The sequence below is a fragment of the Perca fluviatilis genome, chromosome 7 (assembly GCF_010015445.1).
Source record: "Perca fluviatilis chromosome 7, GENO_Pfluv_1.0, whole genome shotgun sequence".
NCBI lineage: Eukaryota > Metazoa > Chordata > Actinopteri > Perciformes > Percidae > Perca > Perca fluviatilis.
Window position 1 is genome coordinate 19,458,460 of NC_053118.1, and position 19,637 is coordinate 19,478,096.

The following is a 19,637-nucleotide window of genomic DNA, read 5'->3' on the forward strand; positions in this document are numbered from 1 at the left end:
AATGAACAATTGCCAATAAAGAATTGAAGGATAAAATTATTAAACTAAAGTCATGCAGAAAAAGGCTGATATGGTATATGATATATAAACATATATATATATATATATATATATATATATATATAAGGGCAATGGGCATCTTCCCAATCAGTTACTTTGAAAGAACAAAAGAGCACAGTGGAATTATGGATCTCAACCTCACATGAAAGAGAAACACCACCAAGAGAGAAGAGACCTTTTCTCATTCTGCAGTTTGCTTTATCAGCAGTTTGGAACAGCAGCACAATTGGATGGCTTTGGAAGGACCCAGTCAAGCATCACACTGCTGACAGAGGGGAAAGAGATATAACGCTAATAGATAAAGTGTTTAGAGGAAGGATTAATGTCCTTGCTTTATCTTGGTCAAATGCTTGTGTTTCTGTAACTATGTTAAGCAACTGACAAGCTTCATTTAATTAGTGTCTGACAAGTCGGTGATCTTTAATAAAAACAGACACATTGTGCTCGTGGAAGACAAGATACAACAGGACAGCTCAACAAAGCTTTGCTCTACAGCACCACTGGGCATAAAAACTCCAGGGTACCTTTAATGCTTTAGCTTATTTAGAAGAAAAAAAGCTGGTATTAGGGCTACACTCAGATTAAGTTTTGTAGTTATTATAATCAAACAGTCTGTCAATTAATTGGTTATTTGATCAACAAAAGAAATTAGATAGATTAAGCCCTAAATCTACAAATAGTTGATTCATCATATTTTTCATATTTCCCAGCACAATTATATGTCTTTAGATTACTGTTTTGTCTGACCAACAGTCCAAAATCCTTAGATAATCAATTCACATTCGTAATCGGTTACGAAAATTGACATGTGTATGCTATACTCTCAGAGCTGCTTCTCAGATCATTTCCTGTATTTTATTCATTCAGAATGAAAACAGAACAGTTAAGTCTTGTTTTACTGCTTGTGCCTGAATGACCTTAAACCTCCACTTACATCAAACATCTCCACCCTAACAAGTGTTTGACCTTATAGTGTAATGTACCCTGCCCAGTCCTGAATCTAGGCTCTCTCCTGCTTTCGGGAGATTTTGAAACTTCCTTTTTGGGGCTGTCCGGCTCACCAGATGTTTCCTGAAACCACTGTGTTCCTAACTCACTCCCCTCTCCAGTGGTGAAAAGCAAGGGAAGGACAGAGAGAGGAGAGGGAGAGGGAGTTTGTCACTCACTCTCAGTAAAGCCAAGGACAGAGAGATACCTGGAGTCCAACTGGTGAAGTCTTTTTTGCGTGTGTGTGCGTCTCTGCTACAGCGCTGACCAAGGCATACGACGACTGGGATGTACTACTTTGGCTGCAGTGTAGACTCTGTATCTCACCTGGACAACATAAGCAGAAACACATACAGTACATACATTCATTTTTGAGCTGCTCACTTCCTCTTACACCTTTTTTGAGAGTATTGTGAGCTCACAGGCAGGAGTCCTGCTCTTTTACCTGGTGGACAGCCAGTAGTAGGTGAGCCGGTGATGTCGTGGGACTGTGGCCTGAGGTACATGTTCTCTGTGCCACCTGTGCTGCAGCAGGGCAGCATGTGTATCCTGCATGACAAGGAGGACCTGTCCAGACTGGAGATGGTCCAGAAATTGGCCAAGGATGGCTGCCGCTTCCTGCAGACCCACAGCAAGGGCCCAGAGAGGACAAGTGAGGTGAGATACAAAACAGCACTGCTACAGTCAGAACATTCACTTTTATATGCAACTTTTTTTTTTTTTTTTTACTATCCTCCTAACTATATTCGTAAATATCCAGATATAGAACCACAGCTTCAGTGTGAAATGCTATACTCCTTGATGCATTTCCCTGAACAGCTAGCTTTGGGCTTGTGACAGAAAAACAAAACATAAAGCTGCTTATGAGATAGTCATTTTTATGTCATCATGAACCCTACTCAATTGTCATACTTTATCCTTGAATATTCAGTTCTAGAACATTAGTCCACTTTACTCTGAGCTATACTGTGTTCTATGCTGGTGTTCTGTGATCTTTGTGTCTAAGCATCATTTATCACACTCCCTGCAGTGTTCCATCCATCAAACCGCTTTTAATTTGTTGACTGTTTTTATTGGCCTCCATACATTTCATAGTGCCTCTGCTTTCTCTGAAGATGAATGTTGTCATTAAGATTATTCCCAGACTGCAAAAAAGCTCTCTTCAATTCAATATACCAAAAAAGTTTCTAGACTGCTGCAAAAGAAATTTCATAACAGTACATTGAAGAGTGCATTGCGATCAGATGCATAAAAAATGCACTGTATCCATTCATTTCAACATCAGCTAGGTCTATTTACAGCCACAATGTCATTACAGAAACGTCACATACATTTAGAGTACAGTTGGTCTCTATCAGTATGGCAGCATCCTTGAAAACTTAAGTGCAGGTACTGAGTGTTCAGTTTTGCCTGCACACTTTTTTAAAACATTACATCACCTGCCAGTTGGCTGCGTAGGAGACGTCTGATTGGCTGACCTCATGGTGGGCTCAGCTTCTCCCTTCCTGCCAGCTGTATCTGTGTGCTGACCTGAGCAACAATGGCAGGAAAAGTTGACGCAAGTGGCCACACCACCATGCCAAGACATTGTATGGTTTTAGGGTGGATTCCAGTGCATCAGTTCTCTGACCTTTTCTGAAAACACAAGATCTCCTTATCAATGTTGTTATTCAATATAATGACCTTTCGTCTGCACCAAGCCACTGCCAATCTGCGTATAATCAGATGTTAGTGCTGGGTGATACACCAATCTGTTTTACCTTTGCTGTTTTAGTAACATGCATTGTGCAAAGTTTCTCATATTGTGATTTCAAAATAAGTATTCCAATGGCACATGTGCACGTCATTTATGTAATCCTTTCGGTAATGGCCAGATATACTGACCTTTTATTTAATACTTGACATTAAATATTAAGATTATGTGAGCTTATCTGTTTCTAGATTGTAGAATGGTTTAACGTAATCCAAAAATGACAAATATGATGGAAAAATGGACATACTGTATTACATTTGATTTATACAAATATCTAAGCGTAGACATCAAAGAGCTAAATCCCAGCTGGTGGATGCTTAATATACAGTAGACTGCACGCCTGTGAAAATGTGTGAGATTCTGGCACAGGGACATCATGAATGTTATGCAATCTCCTTAAATTTGGAAAAAAGAAAAAATCGAACTGTTCATAGATAATTCATTTTGCTATAAAAACCCATTTGATATGTTATAGTTTAAAGTTTGACGAAACACTTGTTCTTTTGTCCTATTACATCTCCGCTGTTTTGAATTATTTAGGGATAGTTGTGCATGATCATCGGTTGTGTTTTACACTTTTCTTACACCTTACATAACATTATTTCATCAACTTTATTTTCCTTATCTCTGTCTATCTGAACATAGAGCTGCTGTTCTCTGCCAATGCATGAAGCATACAGAGCTGATGTTCAAATATGTTTACATGCACATATTCTTGTTTACAGTATATTATCAGAGATTGACGCAGGGATTTCAGCTAATTAATATTGGAGATAATAAAGTGCATTTGCATCAAAGGGTTCTTTGAAAACAACATAATGCATGAATCTTTGGTCTTATTCTTCCTCCTGATCTTACCATTCTATATGGAATTACTGGGTCTTTGTAAATTATAGAGTGTGGTCTAGACCTACTCTATCTGTAAAGTGTCTTGAGATAACTCTTGTTAGGATTTGACACTATAAATAAAATTGAATTGAATTGTATGATCCACGCTATTCCTTAAGAGGAATTTAGGCCAAATCTGTACACTGTCTTACCTGACACCTTCCAGGTCCCTTCAAGTGTTTCATACCATGCGCGCCTGATGCAACAGCACACAGACATGCAGACAGAAAGTGTCCCTCCAGTCAGAGGAATGCATCTGGAACCCTGAAAGAGACAGTAAACCATTTGGCGGGACATGGCTTTGTGCAGAGGCCTGATAAGTAGTGTTTACTCTTCTGCTGACGGTGTCCATGTTGGGAGGACTTTGGTGGTAGCTGTGAGTAGAGGTCACCTCCAGCCTAGGGTAGGAACTGTGTGGCCCCGGCACTCGGTCTCATTATAAGCATCCACTCTAAAGGTCTGATTGTGTTTTAGTGGGAAATTGGTAACCACAACGCCCAGTGCACACTGAGTAGTGGCCTGCAGCTGCACAATCAATAATTCATTGTGAGGAAAGTGTTTGTTTGTTTGAACCGTAAACAGTACACTGAGACACTGTTAATTATAGTCAAGAATTCAACTTTGTTGTACTTAGTGGGACAAAAACAGCATACTTTGAAGAGCACACAGTGTACGTCATGTCTTGATAAAGATAGAACCACCAGTGTCTTTTCCCCCAAGAACCAGGAAGCTAATCAGCACAGCTTTCCTTTTCTGGGAATTTTCTAGTTCTTTTCTTTTCGTCACGCCCCTAACCTTATGCCATACTGTTGTCCTGTGACAGGATAATACAGTCTGCTACACAGGACACACCCGTAAGTAGGCCTACAAAAAAAAGATAGACATGCGTGTGATAGAGAACAAATAAATTCAGAAGTTGACACTTTAACAGACATTTATTCATCTAAACTTCACTTAGAGTCATGAATCACAGCACTGAAGAAACTACTAGCAAACATTGCCATTAATGGTCCTTTCTGAGGCTTTGAAAAGGTCTCTGCCGTTTATAGATGTCACTGCCAGACTGTTTAATGTTAATGCTAAAAATGTGGCTCACCCACTGATGGACACAGTTGTGTGTCTTTGTTGTATGAGCAGTTGTATGAGCTATTGTATGTGCTTGTGTTTGCGTGTTGTGTTAATGCATTCATCTGTGTATGTGTTGGTTGTGCAGCTACAGTAGTCTGTTTATGCATAATGTCCACAGATCACAGATAATTGGTAATGTGCCAGGAAGTCATGCTTAGCTGAAGGGTCCTGGATGCTTCTCTGCAAAAGGCAATTAGGGAAGAAAACTGCAACCACTTCCAGACTGTCTACCTGGCTAATTGCATGCACAGAGGCTTGTGTTGCATTGACTGATGGCTGAAGAGAGTGGGGGTGAAGAGGGGGGGGTGTAGCTGATGCAGGATGCGTGTGTGTGCACTATACAGTGAACTACTCATTAAGACCAATATCTCTGATCCAGACCCTCCATTGTCAAGCAGCTAACAGCCATCTGTATACTTCAATGATGCTGCAACAAGCCATTCAAAAAAAATAAAAGTTACTAATAGTAACTTTTTAAGGTACTCAAAGACACTTTATGATTATTATTATTATTATTATTATTATTATTATTATTATTACCAGTACATTAAGCACATTTAAAACAAATGAAGCAATAAAAACAGACACATAAAAAACAAGCATATAAAAAGCAACCGAAACAATAAAACCAGCAAATAACAGCGGGTGAAATAGAGGCTGAATGCAAATCAAAAGAGGTAGGTTTAGATAAGTGAATGTGTCCAAGTCAGTACAGTCACAGATGTGTTTAGGTAGGGAGTTCCCGAGGGAGGGAGGTGCGATGGTGAAAGCTCTGTCACCCCAGGTACGGGGCTTGGTCCTGAGTGGTGGGGAGACGAGGTTTGTGCTGGAGAAGCGGAGGTTACGTTGGTGATTGGGGTGGTGGAGCAAGTCTGTGAGTTAGGAAGGGGCCTGGTTATGGAGGGGCTTTGTGATGCATTGGGGAACAGGGAGCCAGTGGAGATTCTGGAGGATGGGGGTGATGTTGTCACTGGAATGGGTGTGGGTGAGGAGGCAGACAGCAGAAATGTAGGGCTACAAAAGTTAAATTTAGGTACCTCTTATTGAAAAGTTTGGGAATGTCCAGGTTGACCAGTGATGTATAGCATCATATCCATCAAACTACAATATGCATATGGGACTCAAAGTGGGTGGATGTACTTCACATCCCTGATTATATTTGCTCGGAATTGTCTTTTAATATGCTGTAACAAATATGATGGAAAAAATATTTTAAACACATACTGTGGATACCCCTTTTGGGACTAGTAGATTAGTCAAATAACTGATCAGTTGAAAGGGTTATTCATTTAAAATTAAAATTTGTTGATAGAGTAAGTGGGATAGAGAAGATTTTAGTGTCTTTCACTGAGGCTTTGATTGATAACATGGTGATCACTGTGTGACTGTGTGATGAAGAGAGAGAGAGAGTTAAACAGAGGGAGTAGGAGACCGTAAGCAATTTGAGGATGAATTTCTTAAAACACCTCATGGTGGTCATAAGACAAGGACTTACCATGTGATTTTAAACTAAACTCTGAACCAATGAACCATTGTTGGTGCATACTGAGTTTAACCCTATGACAGCTTGAAAACAGATTGTCTCTAGACACCACCCATAATTTAATAGGCTCTACATTGGAATTGGTAATTAAAATTTGTGCGAGTCTTTTATGTTAATCCCTGAATGGGCTCCACCGATAAGGACTGAATAATGATATATGGAAATTCTCTTTCATTTACAGTGCTGGCTTTGTCAGAGTATTATGATGGAAATCAGTGGTGATTTGTGCGAGTGGGTGAAAATACAGGGGAATCTCCTTGGTGATAACACACACATCCCTCCCTCCCCCCCCTTCTTTCTCTGTCCAGCCCCAGAGTGACGAGGCAGCCCGCGTGTGTCTGAGGGAGAGGGGCCACGATGTGCTGGTTCTCCAGAGAATATCGTCAGAGCAGCCAGCCCTCTCTGCATCTGCGAGGGGAGGAGGGAGAGAGGAGGCTAGGAACAGGAGGTAAGCCTCTCCACTCCCTTCCTTCCTTGATTCCCTCCCTCCCTCACTATCTGCTTCTCTCCCTCTCTGTCTCTCTGGATCACACACTCACTCACTCACTCACTCACTCACGCAGGCATGCTTACATCACAACTCCCAACACATATATGACTGCATTAAATACATATAAGTAAGCAGCATGGGACTGTGAGGCAGAGCTCTGCTGGCTGCCTTCCCATTCAAGTCATTCAGGAGCCTTTTCAGCCGTGAACATACCGGAATACCTCAGTGTGCTTGAGGGATAGATAGCAGTGGTCTGCGGGCTGTGGCAGCTGCAGGTGGATGGATGGATGGGTAAAAGGGGCAGCAGTAACCACGGCAACGTTGCCGGTGTGAGGGCACAGGGACTCTGCAAGGATGGGATCTCGGCCACAGCCCCCGAACCTGCGACAGGAGCAGGGCAGGCTGCTGCATGCTGCCTTGGTGGAGCAGGAGGAGGACGGGGATGACGAGGAGGGCTCCGAGGAGAGCAGCAGCGACAGCACCAGCCGGGCAGAGCCGGTGACCATGCCCACCTTTGACGTCCCCTACTTTCGCTACATAGATGATGAGGGGACAGAGGGAGAGGAGGAATGGAGCAGCAGCCGCTCTCTGTCCTCTATCGAGGAAGACTCGTCCACTGACTCTGTTGTGTCTGACAGGTACGTGGTGGTATCAGGGACCCCGGAGAAGATCCTGGAGCACTTGCTGAATGACCTGACACTAGATGACGATCAGGGGACAACACAGGGCAAAGAGTCAGGTCAGCATGCTTACTTTAAATTCCTGAAACACCTTTCTCATCCCTGTTGTCCTTTATGTGTTTTGTCAGTGTGTGAATAAGCATTTTCTTATATTTTAGAGAGCATAAAAATGAAAAATATATTTAGTTGGTGGATGGTACCTAGACAACTTCATGACTATAGTATATTTAAGGATGTGTGCTGATATAGGTCCACTGATATGTCTGTGTGTTTGTGAAAGATAGATAGAAAGGAAGCAACAGAAATAACTCCCTTTACTTTTAATTTCACGCTCTCCCCACCCCTCTCTCTCGCAGAGGAGCTGGGACAGCAGCCCCCTCTGGGCTAATACTGGGCTAATCATGTGCTATCATTCCCAGAATGGCTCTAAGTTTGAGCCATTTAAAAGCCTTTGACAGAGATAAACAATGGTCATATCTTTTGAGTACTGCCGTTTCGAACTGCGTGGCATGCAGTCCAGCCTCACAGCGATGACAAATAAACACATTTCCTCTCATCCCAGCAGGTACATGACAATGTGACACTGTTTACAAGGCAGAGGATACTCCCATTGATTGAGCTGGAAATATGATGATTGAGAGCTGTAGTACAGTCAGACAAGCAGGGGAAAAATACTGGAGAGAAAGACTGTAGAGTGGAGAAAAGGGGAAACAAGGAGGGAAGAAAAAGGGGATGCAGATTTTTTCCTTGGAGATGGAGATAGAGGCAGGGTAACCCCATACCAGAGATCATTGCTCATTCTGATGAGGAAGTGAATGAAATTGATCTAAATGTCCTCTGGGGAGATGTGCCTGCAGTTGGAAGATGGTGCATTTTACATGCACAGGTTATGTTTAGTTATGTTTATGTTGAATCCCATATTTTATTGCTAAAATTGAGTATTTAATATTGATGTGAAGTGAAACATGGAGCTAAATTAGCAGGTACGTGGGAAAGACATCATTCCTTTTAAATCTTTTAAATAATATCCTATGGGTTCGGTAAGCAGGGTGTTGTTGATGACTCATTCGCTATTAGCTCACCTTGCAATGAGTATATTGAAGGGAAGCCTCCATAGGGAGCTGTGGACCAGAGCTGGTCGCTGAGTGCAGGGTCAAAGAGCCAGAGACCTGAGGGAAAAAGAAAGAAAGAGAACGGAACCGGAAGAGCAATTAATCTGCACTCAGTAATGTTTCATAGTCTCACTCCTGCTGGCCTTGGCTCTCTCTGTGTGGATACTGGAGCTCCCACGCTCTAGTGCTAGTGCCCTTGGGGGTTTAGCTCATCAGAAGCATGATAACACGAGATCCTTGATTTCATCAAAAGAGATTTATTTGAACATCCACCAAGCTGCCATGTTTGGTCTTCCTCTCAAGGATGGCTCAGAGAGACTGTGCAGCAACATGACTGATGGTTGCAGCGGGTTATTGATGTTGTGTTTATGACTTACATGCTGTACAGCACATTAGAAAGGCAATTTCATCTCATCATGGTCACACATGCTTCCATCTATATTCAGTACACAACATTAAGAATGCAGAGGAGCTTTCTGCAAGAGATGGCACTTTTCTGGAAGCACCACAGGCATGTTTGAGGAAAAGAAAACATGGACCAATGCAATAGTCTATACAGTGAGCTCTTATATGCTAGCGTTTCCTTCTGCGGGCTAGCATTGTGGTTAGCATTAACAAGTGTTCAGTGTTGCCTTCTGTGCCCAATCTCTGAGTGCAGCTATTGATTTTGAACACTGTCAGCTCTGAAAAACATGTAATGGAACATTTGTGTTTTTAATGAGAGGATGTTCCAGCTCTATGTGCTGAGATGGTGAAGAAAACATCACATTTAGTGACCAGATAAGACTTGCATTATCATTTAAGGCTTTTACACCAAGAGGCTGTCTTCTGGTGCTTACTGAGCCAGTAAGTGACACATTAACATGCTTATTTCAAAGGCGGCATAGAACAATTTTACGAACACTTATTCAAATGCAAAAAGGATTGGCAGGTGGATTGACAGTCTGATTGATTTCACAGGAGATTGACAATCTAGATCAATGAATTCATTCTGCATTTCATCTGAAAGGTAAATATACATAAATAGATTTGGGCTCGGGTGCCAGAAAGCAGTATTCTCTGATTTCTCTACATCCTACATTCACTTCTCTGATCCAGGCCAACTACTGATGGTAACTGAACATTTTAAAGAAAAATGTTGTGATGTGTAGGATTCACAAATCAGCCCAACAGACTGTTAAATGTTATTTATATATATGCACAATGAATGCATTAATGTGTCTGGGTCAGCGAGGCGAACACATCCTCTGCCAAACTGTTTGGATTAAATCTTCTCTGCAGGACGTTCCCCTGCTTTTTTGTGCTGTGTTACCAAGAAAAACTTGAGAATATGACTTTAGGTCATGGAATTAAATATGTATACTGTTTTTCCAACTTCAAAAAACTTGCACTGTAAAGCCTGGGGAGTGGTATGTAAGATGTTACTCATGAGAAAGTGGTTCAGTTAAAATAGCTTGGAGAAAAGACACAAATACACAGCAGTGTGAGTGAGGAGTGCATGGTGAATGTGTGTGTAGCGGAACAGCACAGTATGGGGGGCAGGTGACGTTTTTCTGGCTTTGTGTTCAGGTGTGTTACTGTACTCTGTTATGGGAGCTACGTGTGTATAGAGTGTGTAACCTCTCATAAGCAGTGGGTGATGCATCCACAGCTGCTCTGCACGGATTAACATAATGATGTCAGGGAGTCCCGTGGACCAGAACGCACACAAAGGCCCTGGGAAGCTAGTGTGAAATTAAAGAGGAAAATTTACAATTCTGGCTATGAGGCACACTTACAGAGGGCTTGGGAGGAGGTTGGCCCTAATAGCATTTGTAAAGCTTTTCTCTTTCTCTTTACGCCTTGGTAATGTATTTCAGTGGCTTTTATGTCAATGTATGAAACACACTTTTACAGCTTTTTATAATGTCCGGCGATTAATTACTTAAATTTTAATGAGAGATTCTAGGAGAAAGGGACTTTGTACGCAATGAAACAAAACAAAAAAATGATGACATAAAAGGAGTGTTGTTTAGTCTTAGTTTATCATGGTTAAAAATGAAGTGTTATGATGTAGACTGTACATTTCATGTTACGGGAACTTGTCAAAGTGAGCTGGTGATCAATTTGGCCAGCTTGGATTTAATCCATTTACAGAAACATTTACCCATGTGTAACCTTGGGAAGAATTCACACAAGGATACAGTGGCAGAAAATGCTGCTTGTAAACACATTAGGATGATGGCTAAGCAATACCAGATTACTTTTTTTTTCTGTTTGCAAGATAATCACAATAAAAAAAGAATTGAGTCAGTGAGTCAACTGACACATTATTGGCTTTTCTGTACTGATACAGCCTGCAATGGCAAATGTGTGAGATTGACGATAAGGCTTGTTTGAACTTGTCGGAGCAAAATGGAACAGAAGAATCCTCAGTGGTTTCAGCACAAGCGGTTATCTAATACTGACAATAAGAATAATGTGCCATTGAATAGTCTTTCATATTATGCTCTCCTCTGAAATGTCTCTGCTTAGTGCTTGTTAACCGATATTTGAGTTCTGCTTCTGGTGTTATTAAGAAGGAATAGGAAAAGCTGAAACCGAGCTGCCATCTCAATTAAAAGTACAGGCCTACTGTATGTGCAACTCAGCAAACATTAATCATACAGTTGTCAAGACCACTGGTGTACCTCGCCCTCCAGCATCCTGTAACATAGTACAAACTAATGAGGCTGCACCTAATTTTAACATGTAAGCTCTTCTGTGATATATCTTGTAGACTTTATAAATCCATGAAACTAGGAGTAGTGTATTTTTTTATGGGTATTTCCACCTTTAAGGATAGGACAACTCAGACATGAAAGGGGAGAGAGAGAGGGGGAAGACATGCTGGAAACCATCACAGGTCAGACTCAAACCCTGGACCTTCTGCATCAAGGAATAAACCTCTATATGCTGTATGTTTGCCTGCTCTACCAACTGAGCTAACCGGCCACACAGTTGAACTATTTTAAAAGTTGTATTACTATAAACTGTACCATCTTTTGTCTATTGTCAATAATGTGTTTCTCTTTGCAGATACACTTCTGGATGATTTTCTGCTGACCTACCCAGTGTTCATGTCAACCAGTGATTTATGTCAAGCTCTGCTGGGACAATATCCTTGAACACAGCAACATTATAACAAAGATTCACACATAGATGTTTTATACAAAAACATAACTGCTTTACTGAGTCAAAACAGCTCCATTTCACTCAACTGTGTTCATCTTGCTGCCTGTCCTTAAATCAGCATTACACACTGGCTTTTTTTCATGCTTCATTGTATGCTACATTTGATGTCAGCAAATAGATCTCTCTCTCCATCTGTGCTGAAGCCTTAACCGAATCCCACCTATTGCACCAAGCGATACAGAGGGAAAGAGGACAGGAAAGAGGCACTGGAAAGGAAACAAAAAGTCCTGCACCTGGTGTCACAGTGGATGGCCCTGTGCAAAGACTTCCTGAGGGAAGACGAGCATGTCAAACTGTTTATGAAGGTAGGGAATATGATGTACAACGGAAAGGGTGGAAACTGGGTGTGAGGTGATCTTAATATGGGAGAAATGAAAATTGACATTTCCTTTCAGAGTTTGTACCGTTACATATTGGATGATCTCTATGAGCACCCAGCCCTGGAGACGGATGTGAGGGAACTGCAGAAACTGTACCAGCTGCATCGCAGACAGTGAGTGACCATATGATAACCTACTTTGTCATTACAAGTCACCAGGGTAATTAAATAAGCCCTTATGTAAATTATCTATAAAATGAAAAAAATTGATGTATTGATTGATATCAAATCTGGGTGTGTACAACAGTGAGTATGACTGATGGAGGCCTGAAAAGAAGCAGAGACACTAGCTGGTCTCTGAGTGCAAAGAAAGAGCTGCTTCTCTGCTTGGTGCCTTTATTTAGCCTCTCGTCAATGAATGCATTCAGAGACGGAAGAGTAATTGCAGTGTTCTGGGTTGTTTTGCACGGAAATATGAAGGTCATGGAGCTCTTCGTGTTGAATCTCCAAAATTGAGGAAATACAGTAATTTGCGCACATACGCACATCATGTATACACACTCACATGGACACAAGTTTGCTTATGTGTGTGCATCCATACATGCAAATTTACAGTACAGTACATAGAACATTGGAAAAGGAGTCTCAGCTTTTTAAACTATTTGCGAATAGACATGTGATTCTTGTACATTGAACCCTTTGATGGAAGACCCCTCCTGCATTACCCTTTCGTTCTAATTCGCAATGATGACTGGCTCGCTCTACATTATCCCTTACGTAATACACGTGTGCATAACTGATGTACTGTACATAAAAAATATACCTTTCAATCAAACAGATATCTTTATTTGACATCTGACTGAGTCTTGAATATTGTGGTGGTTAAAGAGGAAGTGTTTTCTCGGTTTGATCAAAATAAGCAGCACATTGTGTCTCGCCAGACACAGTGCCACACCCGTGTCCGCCTTCCCCTCCCTCAACCACAGCCTCCAATCAGATCTTCTCCCTGGGGATTCCCCAACCTGCCGCCCCTTACAAACCAGTGCAGATAATTCAACCTGACTCTGCTCCCATTATCTGGGCCTGCTTTATTCATGTTTATATGCAGGGAGGGAGATCCACATCACCCACTCCTTTAAAGCAGTGGACTTTTTGAGGGTGTTACTAACTGACATACTCTACTATTTATGAGCATTTTTACAATCAGGCACACCCCAGGGGAGGACAGGGTTGACTGCTTTGTGGCAATCTGCAGCAGAGTGAAAAGCTAAAAGGTGTCATTTTTTATAGAAAGACGACTCATTTAGTCATGTGCTCCCATCAACTTCCATCTGGCCTTTGTGCAAAAGAAAGAAAGCTTGAGTCATATCATTCTGAAAGCTTCGGAATCAAACACCACTTGTTCTCTTGCACTTTCTCTTCATGTCGCTTTGTAATTCACAGAGCTCATTGACTCTGTTTTTTTTGTTTTGAGGAGCAAGAGAGTGAATTACATCACAAGCTCTGTTTTGACAAATACAGTGGGGTTTTCATTCGTGCAGGACTGCTGCTGGCCAGAAGGACGGGATCCCTTAGGGCAGGCTTTGTGCCAACATGCCTATTGTGATGCAGAGCCCAGTAAAAGCTGAGGGATGATAATGGACACAGGGCTATCCATCATGCTAGCTGGGCCTAACTGATGAGAATAGGGTGATTAAATGAAGGGATCACATTGAAAGGTCTAAAATCTACAAAGCACTCTCATCTCACCGTGACACTGATCTTAAATAATGGACTGAAATGCTGCAGAGGAGTAGGCCTATATATGGGTGCATTCACTTTATAGATTAGATAGACTGGTGATGTTGTTTTTGTAATTGACATAGTTGCAGCCCAAAGAAAATTAGTACAGTTATAACTTTACTGATTTATTTATTCTCCTTTTTCCAGTACGGTGGATGAATATTCCCCTCAAAGAAAGGTGAGAGAAAAGACCTTGTGTTTGTTCTCTTGGAACACACTAAGACAGAAATAATTTTATTAAACAAAGCTGACTACCCACATCGACATACTAGATTGAGTGTTGGAGCTAATTGTTCTCACATTTCCTGCTCTGTGGTTCTAGCGAAATGCCCGCACTGTTCCCAGGCAATGTGAATGTGTGTCAAAAATCCACCATTTCCCTTCTTTCAGAGCAAAGCACTGAAAGAGAACGGGCTCCACTCCAGAGGCACACAGAGGGAGACCAAGGAAGGTAAGTCGTAAAACATGGCGTCCTTCACACATTCCTCCCATCATACGCTGTTTCTAAAGCTGTCGAGAGGAGACATTTATTCTGAACAGTAGAACAATGGAACTCTTTCCAGGGAAGGAATGAGAAGGTTTGGAAATGCAAATTCCTGAGTCATGAGTTATTTTTAAGGGCAGGTTCACTAGCCATGTCATTATCTGCTGTTTTTTGGTTTGGAGATATCCGTCTTAGAGGTTTCTGCTTCTGGATAATCCACAGTCCTTACTTTGAATCATTTTAATTTGAACTACTCTCGATCAAAAGAATTGTCCCCACTGACCCTTTACCTTCATCAAGACAAATCTAATGAGATGGCAGCAAGCGACTTCATTAATTGGTTTCTTTTTGGTCGAAGGTGCTAAATGGTTACATAACCCGCCATAGTCTATGTCTGGAAATAAACGTTTCACACCAAATCTCATAGCAAAACAGCTTTATTATTTGAAAATGTCCTGGGAAATTTGCACCAATAAAAACTTTAAGGCGCTTCCTGCAATATTAGCTAGTCTTGTGGCCTTGTGTCATAATATAGTTTCAATTTAGAAAACCTGATGAAGAAAACACCACATACAATATTAAATTAACTGTTCGCACAATACAGTAACGTAAGCTATTTGAATTAGCTGGATACATGGTTAAACATAATTTGCTCTTACCATTGTATCACTGTGTGTACTTCCACAGCAACCCCACCAATCGATCCCAAAATGTCCCAGTTAGATAGTAAATGCCCTTACCATATTCTTTGTATATCTTTACAATCATTCCCCGAAAGAACCAACCAGGCCTGCCTTAAAACTTGCCATTTTCAGCATGAAGCTTGCTAGCTCGAAGTTTGTTGTCGTTTCCTGATGTGAACAGAGTTTGAGAACATAAGAATGAGAATTATCCTAGAAATGTACTTCAGTTGATCCAGACTACTTGTCATATAATGAATAGTGTGCTGTGTGCATTGGGAACTTGGGGACACACCATGCACAGAAGGATTTGGGTAGGGATGTGTGGTCAACGGGGACCCAGCAGCAATTTTCTGCCCCGGGGCTCCCTAACATGTCAACATGGTCAGAGCTGCACTTCATGTAAGCGCTGTGGATTCTATATTGTACCTTACTGAAACATTTTCTCTGTTACAGTGCTGTGTCACGTGTATATTACCATGGACTCGTACCTGAGTATGAGGACCCATACTGGGGTAGTGGCCCAGGAGCTGCTGCAGGCCGTGGCAGAAAGGATGGATGTCCCACTGAGGGAACTGGTGCTAGTGGCCGTCACTTACCCTGGAGGTAGAAATTGAAAATATTTCATATCATGTAATTTCATATCATTCATCATATAGCATTTTGATTTCTCACAAAATTTTATAGTTGAAGTTTTCTTCCTACATTGATTTATATATTGACCCCAGACATGTGAGATTGTAATCAACAGAGCTGACCTAAATATCTTCCCAGTCACAACAGTTAAAAGGAAGAAACATTTACAGTCCAGTTATATAAGTCAGTATCTGTTATCAGTGACTGGCCACAGCAAGTATAATCTCTTGCTTCTGATAGCTACTTACACACTGCCTGACAGATATTTAATGGTATTCTGCTGTTTGTGATATGTTTTCTCCCCTGCAGGGAGGCTTCTTCTGCAGCCTCTGGACAGAGTTTTCTCTGATTCTGTACGGCCGGTGGGGAGGCTGCATGTGTGCAGGAAGGACCTGGGTGAAGTCCTGGTACGAATATCACTGCAACGACTTAAACATACTTTACAAGTGTTGTGGTGTAGTATAGTAATGTTATGTTAGAAGCTTCAAAATTCCATTGTCGGTACAATTTATGAAAAAAAAAAAAACCTGCTTACCTGAAATAACTAATGCAAAAAAACAATGTCTTTGAATGTTCATATCAATCTTTCAAGGTGGTATGATGTCTGTAGAAAATCTAAATCCCTGATGTTGTCATGTGTCTGTTTTTTCCCCCTCTTCAGAACCCATTTACAGACAACTCAGAGCTGCAACAGAGAACAGCTCGCATGCTCAGTTTAAACACATGGGACGTGGCCGTTGCTCTCACCAACTTTGACTGGACCATCTTTGACTCAATACACGAGGTTTGTCCCACAACCTTTAAGAAAAAGGTCTAAACTGTTGAAAAAGACATCCGAGATAACGTGTCATTAGCATCGCGAACCCCGCTCTGCTGAACTAATGAGCGTATGTTGTTCTTTTACAGCAAGAACTCGTCTATTTCACCTTCAGCCGCCACAGTAGCAGTAGCCACACTGTGGCGCTGGAGCTGCTGCTGCAGCGCTTCAATGAAGTCCAGCTGTGGGTGATGACAGAGGTGCTGCTGTGCCCAACGCTCTGCAAAAGGGTCCAACTCATCAAGAAGTTCATCAAGATTGCTGCCCAGTTAGTAGCTTTACTCACATTCTTCTGCATTTGGATTAGAGATGTATTGATTGTAGACCAGATACACGCCAGCTTCTCACACTGTGGGCCAACACTACAGAATTCCAGTCCCAAATCTTTAGGGTGGGGTGTTTAGACTCACAATAGGGATGCTGCCCCCTCCAGTGGCAGATCAATAAACTGCCTTTGTGCGGTTGAGCTGTGCCCTGGCAAGAGACTGAACTGTTTGCTTCATTGGTCTTTTATAGCTGTAAAGCACAGAGGAACCTCAACTGTTTCTTTGCCATTATAATGGGCCTGAACACTGCAGCTGTTAGCCGCCTCAGTCAGACATGGGAGGTAAGGACGTGCTTTTCTTCTTCTTCTTCTTCTTCTTCTTCTTCTTCTTCTTCTTCTTCTTATTTTTTCATCTGTGGCATCTTTTATGTGAAACTACATAGTATCTGAAAAAGAAAATCCTGTTATTTTCTCTGCAGAAAATTCCTGGGAAATTCAAAAAGCTGTTTTCAGAGCTGGAGACAATTACAGTAAGTGTAATTCATGGCACTCAGTGCGTACTGTATATATCAGTTTTGAAATGAAAAAAACTGACAATAATCCACTGTAACAGGGAATAAAAACCATGCTTCAGTGTGCATGTGGTGAAACAGATGTTTTTCATTTCAAAACATCAGGTGTTTTAGATGATCATTAGTCTCTTATGCTACCATAATTCAGCTAACAAAGCATGCACGCACTAGACACACACATTCATCCCCAGAGGATTACACTCATTCGTTTTAAAAATGTCTTCACAGGATCCCTCGCTGAACCACAAGGCCTACAGGGACTCCTTCAAGAAGATGAAGGCGCCAAAGATCCCCTTCCCTCCTCTGCTACTGAAAGGTGCGCTCATTATTGTCACTTCAATACCCCACACCTAATCTAACTCTGTGAGGAGAGCGCTGTGACATATTTCTGTCAGGCATATTTGACATGTAAAAACCAGGCATTTTACCTCAAATAACTGTTGGTGAAAACAAAATGTGCATCTGTTTTTAGATATTACGTTCATTCACGAAGGCAACAAGACGTTTCATGATAATCTGGTCAATTTTGAAAAGCTGGTGAGTTCACAAACCCTTTATGCGTCTGCACAGAAAACATACAGTAGTTTATGTTTAATGAAGCCTGTGTCCATCTTTATTTCCAGCACATGATAGCAGACACAGTGCGTCTCATCCGGCAGTGTCAGAAAGATCACATGGGTCAGTATTCAGAGAACTCATTCTTTGTTTGATGATGTGAGATAAACCAATTTTTTAAGTTTACTTTGTAATACTACTCATAATCAGTGCTGTAGTTTCAGTATTTGCAAGACAAATAACCAAATATGTGGAAAAATCTGTTAACTTTGGAATACACTACACTGTCTTCATGTTGATACTCCTTACCATGATGTCCACAATCATTATTGATATAAAAACTATTTTTGGCTGGTTTTACGCTCAACAACATCCCTGCATGCCATATGTGTAACTTACAGATACTGTACAGTAGGAGGCCTTGATGCTGCTGCCTTAGATTGGTGATAAAACATGTTCTTTCCCTCCAGGTAATGGCATCACCCAGAAAAGCAGCTCAGAAGTGCGAGCCTACATTGATTACCTGCATATCATCGACAATCAGCAGACTCTGTTTGAACTGTCACACAGGCTGGAGCCTCGTGCTTAGAGAGCAGCTCTAACTTACTTCCCACTGTGTCAGCCAGACTGTGGGATTGCCAAGGAACAATTTATCTCTGTCTCACCTATCTCTCAGGACTCAGTCGGCAATCAGAGGACGCTGCATGATCCTGGCCGACCACAGGAGGGAGCCGCCCAATCAGGAAACTCTCACCAGAGACGGGGAATAAGCAGAAAAAAACTTAAAGGTGCACTATGAGTTTCTGCATGGTTTCAGCGCAATTTCTTTTTTGTCTCAAATTGTAGGCATCTCTCCTTGATCCGCTAGCTGCCTGCCCCCTGAATACACTGTGAAAAAGCGGTCTTGGGAGACAACACAGGGGTCGTAAACGTCAAACAAACAATATGGGCACAGGCTGTGCACCAAAATACAACAAACCATGTTCCAGCCAATCACCGACAAGATGGTTGGGGGAGGGGGTGGTGGTTAGTGCGCGTGCACATAATGGGAGCAGAGTTGACTGAGTAGCGTGAGTTGTTGATTGGCTGGAACATGGTTTGTTGTATTTTGGTGCACAGCCTGTGCCCCTAGTGTTTGTTTGATGTTTACGACCCCTGTGTTGTCTCCCGAGAATGGGATTTTTCAGTGTATTCAGGGGGCAGGCAGCTAGCGGATCAAGGAGAGATGCCTACGATTTGAGACAAAAATGAAATTGCGCTGAAACCATGCAGGAGCTAGTGCACCTTTAAATGCATACATGTTTGCATAGATCTACAACAGTGTCACTGATCAAAAACTCCTGAAAACAGTGCTGCATTGTCAGCGGTTCAGACTTGTTCAAGAAAAAAGGTGGAAGTGCTAGATCTGCAGGTCCAAACCTATTGCTGCTGCTGCTACTACTATACTTTCTTCCACATGGCAGAGGTTGGCAGGTGTAGAGCTGTTCTATGACCCAACACCTCCCCCTCGTGGAGAATCAGCAGCCTGCAATAAGAGTTTGTGCTTAGCAGGTGAAGCGCTTCCCATCTAAAAAAAAAAAAAACAAGCTACAAAAAATTAAACAGTATGTTTGACAAAAAAAGACCACTTAGCCTTTCCAGAGCTTTTAACCACATAAATCACATCACATAAA

General features: G+C 41.7%; 1 protein-coding gene across 2 annotated transcripts; it reads left to right on the forward strand.

Annotated features, from left to right (window-relative positions):
* Window positions 1–1,095: 1,095 nt before the first annotated feature.
* Window positions 1,096–18,857, forward strand: LOC120562733 (rap guanine nucleotide exchange factor 5-like). Of its 2 annotated transcripts, XM_039806598.1 has the most exons (18): window positions 1,096–1,704; window positions 6,668–6,807; window positions 7,488–7,588; window positions 11,699–11,777; window positions 12,015–12,159; window positions 12,250–12,347; window positions 14,103–14,133; window positions 14,346–14,406; window positions 15,576–15,725; window positions 16,065–16,162; window positions 16,417–16,539; window positions 16,662–16,840; window positions 17,089–17,179; window positions 17,317–17,367; window positions 17,638–17,725; window positions 17,882–17,946; window positions 18,033–18,087; window positions 18,435–18,857. In XM_039806598.1, the coding sequence occupies exons 1-18, from the start codon at window positions 1,525–1,527 to the stop codon at window positions 18,551–18,553; spliced, it is 1,854 nt and encodes a 617-aa protein (XP_039662532.1). In that variant the 5' UTR covers window positions 1,096–1,524; the 3' UTR covers window positions 18,554–18,857. The 2 variants fall into 2 exon arrangements, with proteins under 2 accessions (XP_039662532.1, XP_039662533.1); XM_039806599.1 differs by lacking the exons at window positions 1,096–1,704; window positions 6,668–6,807 and adding an exon at window positions 7,275–7,347 and having other exon boundaries at window positions 18,435–18,856.
* Window positions 18,858–19,637: the final 780 nt, after the last annotated feature.